Source organism: Eupeodes corollae, chromosome 1 (genome assembly GCF_945859685.1).
Source record: "Eupeodes corollae chromosome 1, idEupCoro1.1, whole genome shotgun sequence".
Classification (NCBI taxonomy): domain Eukaryota; kingdom Metazoa; phylum Arthropoda; class Insecta; order Diptera; family Syrphidae; genus Eupeodes; species Eupeodes corollae.
The window spans coordinates 173,426,168-173,434,277 of NC_079147.1; the positions used below are offsets into that span (position 1 = coordinate 173,426,168).

Consider the following 8,110-nt stretch of genomic DNA (forward strand, 5'->3'; position numbering starts at 1 on the left):
GGTGCAGAAGCATGGACAATGACAAAAGCGGAAGAAAGCACCTTGGGTAGCTTCGAGAGAAAAGTTCTTCGTGTTATCTACGGTCCCGTATGCATCGAAGGGGAGTCGAGGAGAAGATAGAACGACGAGCTGCACGGGCTGTACAGCGACGTAGACTTAGCCAGAAGGGTAAAAGTCCAACGACTATGATGGTTGGGTCACGTAGAGCGCATGGAAACCAATGCTCCGGCCCGGAGAGTCTTCGAATCCGCAAGCACAGGACATCGCAGTAGAGGAACACCGCGGATCAGGTGGCGTGCACAAGTGGAAGGTGACCTCACCCAACTTGGAGCGCGAAACTGGAGACATCTAGCTAGGGACGGAGCTAGATGGAGAAGTTTGTTGGGTGAAGCCCTAGTTCACACAGGACTGTAGCGCCACCTTAAGTAAGTAAGTATGTAAGTAAGTTTTCAATTAATTGTTGATTGTATACCGCCCCAAGTATACGATCTGTACAAAGATGTGTATGTTTATGCTATATTATGTAGTGCAAGTCTAGTTGACTTCATATATTCAGAAGCACACATCGAATGAACAAACATTTTCAAGGGCCGTAAAATAAAAACAATTGAAACTTTCAAAAAACTTGCAATGTCAAATAACCCGCAATAACCAAATTGTTTCGAGAAATAAGACCAATTTATTTTAACGGTGAGTATATAAAGGGAGGCATGTATAAGGGATATACTAGACACCTGAAAACAAATTTCGACAAGAGTACGATAACTCAGGCGACAAGATATTATAACGGATTTCCTTAGAACAGTAATAAATACTTAAAATACAGATAAATACTTAAAAAATAACGGTAATACTTACTATTAAGTATAATACATTTTTTTAAAGCCAACATTCTTTTTTATTAGTCAGTTTTTAAATCAAATAGAAATTATGTATAGTTTTTGAAAAATTTAATTTTAAAATCAAATTTTGAGTAAAAAAAAATTAAAAAAAAAATATTCAAAGTGTAAATTTTCAATACTTCACGATTGTCTCTTGCAACCACCCAAACTCACACCTACTGTTATTACATTCAAAATAAGATCATTTAAGCAATTTTCAATTTTCTTAAGAACTAGAAGACATAAAATCATCTATTTTTCAGTTTTTGATCAAAAACAAATAAGAGCAATGAATTCTAAAAAAAACAGTAGCAGATAATCTTAAGGTTTTTTTTGTCCAAATTTTAAGTTTAAAACAATTTTTTTCAAAAGCTATGCATAATTTTGACATGATTAAAAAACAAAAAAAAAACTAATAGACAAAAGTGTAGGCTTTAAAAAAAATGTATAATACTTAATTACGAGTATTACCGTTATTTTTTAATATTTTTTGTTTTATTTAAAACCAATTATTATAATAACGCGAAAAAATTGCCGCTATCTAACGTAATTACTATATATTTAGTGAGGTTATGTGAAGTCGCTTGTCTGCGCAGATAAGCCCGAGAGGAGTGATTGATATATATTCATATGTATATCTTTTTGAACCAAATGTCTAAAAAAAACACTCTTTACAACTATGATGAAGATTACTCTCCCATTTATTTAATTGATTTTGATCTCCATTCAATGAAATTAAGAACAAATATGTATAAAGTAAAATGAAATAAATACAAAAAAATATTAATAATAAATATAGAAATATAGTGCTTTCTTTTAAAGGAAAGAAAATTTGGCAGAAAATAGTAATCATACCCCACGGAACGAAATGGGTTACGCTTGAACAACGCTTGTCTTTAAATATATATTTGAATAAAATTGTATATATACTTGTAAATATATGTATATTTGAATAAAAGCCCCGTATTCAAATTAAAGATTTGATACAATGCTTCGTTGCCATATTTTGAATTTTTCCATAGCTTATGCATTAGACGCACATATTTTTTTAAATTTGTATTTTTTATTAGTGGTTAGTAGAAAAGTAAGTGTTAATGAGGGTGGGTTGGTATGTATTAAGCAGAATTGTAAGGACTTAAATCGTTTCGTCATTGAAGTTAACAATGACTTACACTAGAATTAAATGGTCAATTAAAGGGGCCAACGAGTTAACTTTCTGACGTCATACAAGAATTAAAACTTTCTGTGTCAACGCACCGTCGAATTTCACAGCGTCAAAACTTAAAACGTTGACTATCACACGATTTGACAAAAATGTTTATCCAAGCCAACGTTATTTTCATTTTTTTCTTATTAGTGTGTGAAAGAATGTTAAAATTGGTACAATGCAATCATAGAATATAATTTGTGTGTAGTTTTTAATTGTAGGTCTACAAAACACGTCATTTTTACTTCAAAGAGTCAACGCGTTGACCTTCTAATAGTAAAAAAGTTTCTAGGGAATAATTTTGTTAAATTAATGTATTAAACCAAAATAGTAACAAAATTTATAAGAACCTACAATCCTCCTCACCCTCATTTTGGTTGTTTCAAAAAACGCACCAATTGCTAAAGAAAGTGTAACAGCTTCTTGCGTTCTTAGGAGAAAGGGCATTGTACAAAAAATCCTTTTTAAGCAAAAAAAATTAAAGTGAATGTTTCCTTCTAGACCTAACTTAATTTAATGAAAAAAATGGTAGTTAAATTCAAAACTTAGATTTTCTCCAAAATTGAAATAAAATTTGTATTCATTTCAATTTTTTATTATTTTTAACTATTGATTTTCTAACTAAAATGACACTTTTTTGTACAAAAATATGTAAATTGAAATGAAATTTTACCGTTTACGTGGCTTTTTTAAATGGTTTGTCAGGTGCAATTAATTATTTAAGTAATCACGTTACAAAAAATGTCATTCTCATTTTAGGGAATTTATTTAGGAATTAAGATCAACAAACCTTAAAATTGAAGAAATGCAGTTCAAATTTCAAATTAGAATGAACTTAGTTTTTTATATCTAACTAAATCTTTGTCAATTTAAATTTCCACTTCAATTATTATTTATTTATTTATTTTTATTTGAACATGAATATATTTTCAATGTATATTAAAAAAAAGAAACATTCAAAAAATATAAAAAATATTTTGCATATACATAATTAAATACTTTGATTTCAAAATCTATTTTTTAAACAATTTTTACCAATTTTAGTGCTACATATTTGCATACCTACTATTTTTTGTAGATTTTAATTTTTTTTAAGAAAACAGACTGTTAGATTTTTATAAAAGTTACCTGAATGTTAAACACAATATTTTCTGTGAGATAAAATCAGTTTTAAGCCAATGTTTTTAATTTTTGAAAATATATTTCAGTTGAAAGTAAATTCTTACCAAGTTTTTGCATTGTTTTTTATTTTTTGTACAAAAGCTGTCAATACGATTTTTCTCATAATTTTACCAGATGTCAAAAAAGTTATTTTTTGTTGCATACAATTATTTAAGAGATTAAATCATTTTTTGTTCGTAAAAGATTCGAGTGGACAGTTTATTTTTCTATTTACAAAAAACTTTTTTTCCCAAAAATATACTAGTTTGGTATCACGTTACAATAAATAATATACAATTTAGCGCAAGTCTCTGTCGTCATTGATTCACCCTTTTGTAAAATTGCTATGGTAAAAAAAACCATCCACTCAATTTGTATGAAAGTCCTGTTTTGCATGATTCAGCATTATTATCTGTGCAACCAAATTTATTTGAAGTCAGTATCCATTGGTTCTTGAACTATGGAGGACGAAAATCAGTCCCAGGACTTACGGACGTACGTACACACACACGTACAGACATCTCTCTAAAAATCTTTTATTTCAACTCCAGGGACCTTAAATTGTCAAAATTTTCAATTCGACAAATCGGACCAATTACAATAACTTCCTATCGGAATTTAATAACATTTGAATTTTCTCAAGAAATTTCTGAAGTTAATGTACCTTGTGTAAGTCATTCTTTTTAATTATTTATCTCTAAAGAAAACTGAACAACAAATGTTCGCACTATTATTAGCATGGTTTAAAAATATTTGTCTCATTTGTAAGTGATCGAAAGAAAACTTGGTAAAACCTTAATTTGTCTAATTGGCAACCACAAAAAGTTTATATTCCATTTCTTTCTTTGTTGTGTTTTTTTTTAAGTTTCTTCATTCCCAATCAACCAATCAAAGAGCCACATTATAAGAAGTATAAATTATAAATTATAACAAAAATGACTTTTCGTTGCCTCCCTCAAACTTTTGCTGAATTTGTATACATTATTCTCTATCTTCTGTTATTTTATTAATCTGAAAATTTAGTTAGTTGTATTGTATTCTCGCTCTTTTTTACCCCCATGTTTAGGAACTGTTCAGGAAGTCGATGAAAAGATGCCAGGCCGAGCGATCCTCTGCATGATAGTACTATTCAAATATATATACAAAGGTAAACTATGTAGTTTAAAATTTTTTGAAAAAAAATCGTATCCATAAATAATTTAGGAATGAAAGTCATCTGTTCTCAATAGGCGCATTTTCAGCTCGACGGCTTAGTTAACAAACATACATTTCCGTATTTGGGATTCGGACGTTATTGTCGAGAAATCAATGCCTATACACAGAGAGTGACAGTTTAGTGCGGATTTATAATAGTAGCATAATTTTAAGTGTTGCCTATATCAGTTTGTCGCCTGCGATATTTTACTCTTTTTTACTTTAAAAAACGATTCGACCATCAACTAGTTCTTTGAGCGACAAGGTTGTAGTCCATCATTAATGAGAATGTTTGCCATTAAGTTGAAATTTTTAATTTTGTTAATTTTACTAAATGCTTAATACAAAACTTCCTTTCCAAAACATGTCAACTTATTCCACGCTCTTTCGATGGCAAAATCATATAAACACTAGCGGCTCGGTACGTGCTTCGCTACGTATAAGGCATAGTAATAAAAAAAAATTATTATTAAGTTCATTTATTCAAACAAAAAAATATTTCAAATTGCTAGCTATTTGAAAGTCCAAATGACCCAAATGATATTTTGTTTATATTATATTTATCAGCAAAGAGTAAAAACTTAAAAATAAAAAAGAATCAACGTTGCAATTCACAGTCAAAAAAAATCATGTATCTTACGACTTGGTACCCAATTGTTCTAACGCCTTATTTACAATTGTTAAACTCATATCTTCAATTATTGTTACAGCTTCGTTCTACATTTTCAAGGTAATCAACAAATCGGGATTTCTTTAAGTACAAAATGTTTGAATATGGGAATATAGAAAGATGTTGATTTTATACCTTTTTGAAGCTTTTTTCTTAATTTTCTCTACGTACAAACCTTCTCTAGACTTCCAAGAATAATTCAAGACGAAAATTATCCAAATCGGTAAAGGCATTGTTGAGTTATAAAATTACAACGAAAAGTGGCATTGATTTTTATATATATAGATAACAAAAATGACTTTTCATTGCCTCCCTCAAACTTTTGCTGAGTTTGTATACATTATTCTCTATCTCCTGTTTTTTTTTATTAATCTGGAAATTTAGTACGTTATATTGGAATTCTCGCTTTTTTTTACCCCCACCTCAATACATTCCACATGCAAAACATGTTTAGGAACTGCTTAGGAAGTCGATGAAAAGATGCCAGGCCGAGCGATCCTCTGCATGATAGTACTATTCAAATATATGTATATACAAAGATAAACTGTGTAGTTTAAAATTTTTTGAAAAAAAATTGTATCCATAAATAATTTAGAAATGAAAGTCATCTATTCTCAATAGGCGCATTTTCAGCTCGACTGCTTAGTTAACAAACATACATTTCCGTATTTGGGATTCGGACGTTATTGTCGAGATATCAATGCCTATACACAGAGAGTGACAGTTTAGTGCGGATTTATAATAGTAACATAATTTTAAGTATTGTCTATATCAGTTTGTCGCCTGCGATATTTTACTCTTTTTTACGAACGATTCGACCATCAACTAGTTCTTGGAGCGACAGAACACGCTGCTGTTGCCTCTAGAACAAGGTTGTATTCCATCATTAAAAATGCTTTATACAAAACTTCCTTTCCAAAACATGTCAACTTATTCCACGCTCTTTCGATGCCAAAATCATATGAACATTAGAAATTGTCAAACTTAGATGATATCGAAATCTTATTTATGGTACCCAAATATATTTGAGAAAGAAAACAGACAGAATTTAAAATATATTAACCTACCTTAAGATACTTCGTCCCGTTCCTACGTTAACGTTGTATCTACAAACCATTTTTTTTAAATCTAATGAACATGATTTATCATGTTTTCAAGTTAATCTAAGTAAAAAGGGCTTCGAAATTGTCAAAATTACTACATAATTAAGAGATATGGGTAATAATTTAAGTAGAAATGAGCCGAATGCTGGTATTTAAAAATGCTTCTTTATTCAAAGTAGAGAAGTCTTCAGACTTCTTTCAGTCATAAGCAAATGTAATGAGCTTTTATATTCTGAGACTTTAAAATAATTGTAGATACATTTATTCAATTTTACATTGAAATATATGTGTATGTTATGTACATACGCATAAGATTTTATTTATTTGTAACAGAATATGTATACATGTAAGGGTCGTTAAGCATTGTTTTTATATTTCCCGTTAGTCTTTGCAATGGGTTTTATTTTCATGCTAAGTCAAGGTCAATTAAATTATTAACTGAATTACCAATACCCGTTAGGTCATTTTTATCTCCAGCTGAAAAGGAATACACAAATAATTATTTTTTCTTATTTGAAACTAAATTTATAAATAACTGTTAGTTGCTGTAGCAGAACTAAGTGCTCCTAACGCTGTAGCGTCTGCAAGTCCTGCTCCCCCACCTAGACCGGGATGATGTCCAGCTGGTAGACCCAAAGTTGCAGCTCCCCCAGCTAAAGGTCCCAGTGGAAGCCCTGCTGGGACATGCCCTCCAGCTGGAAGTGCTGGTGCTCCAGCCCCTGGCAATATAATAGGAATTACAGCCGGAAGTGGTCCATCTCCTGAGCCAAGTAATTGATTAAGGACTTGGCCAACTAGTCCATCGATAGGTTTTGGCTCAGCCAAAACTGCATTCATATGAAACGTTACTTTTGAGAGGAAAAATATTTTTAAAATAATTATTTCTACTTAATGAAAAATAAGCCAAACTTACCCAAAATTACTGCATACAAAATAATGGAGTTCATTTTAAAATGCTCTTTTTACAAATGTTTCTTTTTAGAACAAGCCGTTTTATTGACTGTATATAGTTGGCAAGAAAGTAGTTACTTATATACAAAAAAGGTATTAATCTTAATCGACAAGTTTTTTGTTCATTAAAAAATCGTGATTTGGCTTAACTTGTTTCCATAAAACTAATTTATTTATTTTTCAAGGCATGTTTTTTTTTAAGATTTTCATGACCCGGATATAACGCTAGACATCTCTACGCACACTACTAACGTTTTATTTGCTCGGTTAAACACCAATTTTGTAGAACGTTTTTTATCTAATATTGCGCGTATTATAAAAATAATTATATAACAGGATAATGTGGTTAGAGTAGAAAGCTTTAGAGTAGAAATGTTGCTAGGTTTTGTATACACATTTGTTTTCATTGTGGTTATTACTTTTAACGTACATATTTTGACCCTAAAACTGAACATTTCATATATTTTAATATATTTTACATCAAATAAATTCATTATGTTTTTGTACTTGCATTTATAGAATATCCACTTTGTCGCTTAGATGAAATAAAAAATTGCCTCAAAACTGTTTGTCCGATTTTTTGATGAGTGACTAATTTATTTGACTCTCTGAGTTTTCTATACATATTTATTTAATTTCGTATTTACATATGTACATATATAAGTAAAACAAATTTTGTTTTTAAACTACTACTAATAGTAATTCTGAATTTTGTTGTTTCTTGTACATTTTTTATCAGTTCATATTTTTCAAATCAGCTTTTGATTACGTGATTTCAGTCAGTATAAAATTATCTACAGTACTGTCCGAGTCGTGTGAACTAATTATTGCACAGGCTGTCCATGCTAACCAGGTGGATCAGACTATCAATGTTTTACATATTAAGAAAAACAACTGTCTTCGAATTAAATTAAGTGGTACTTTTAGGAGTTTCTCGTTATTT

The 8,110-nt window shown here is 30.1% G+C and overlaps 1 protein-coding gene across 1 annotated transcript; it reads right to left on the reverse strand.

Moving 5' to 3' along the window:
- Positions 1-6,476: 6,476 nt before the first annotated feature.
- Positions 6,477-7,288, reverse strand: LOC129941669 (elastin-like). Its single transcript, XM_056050362.1, has 3 exons — positions 7,130-7,288; positions 6,753-7,064; positions 6,477-6,693 (listed from the first exon to the last, which is right to left on the reverse strand). The coding sequence occupies exons 1-3, from the start codon at positions 7,161-7,163 to the stop codon at positions 6,623-6,625; spliced, it is 417 nt and encodes a 138-aa protein (XP_055906337.1). The 5' UTR covers positions 7,164-7,288; the 3' UTR covers positions 6,477-6,622.
- Positions 7,289-8,110: the final 822 nt, after the last annotated feature.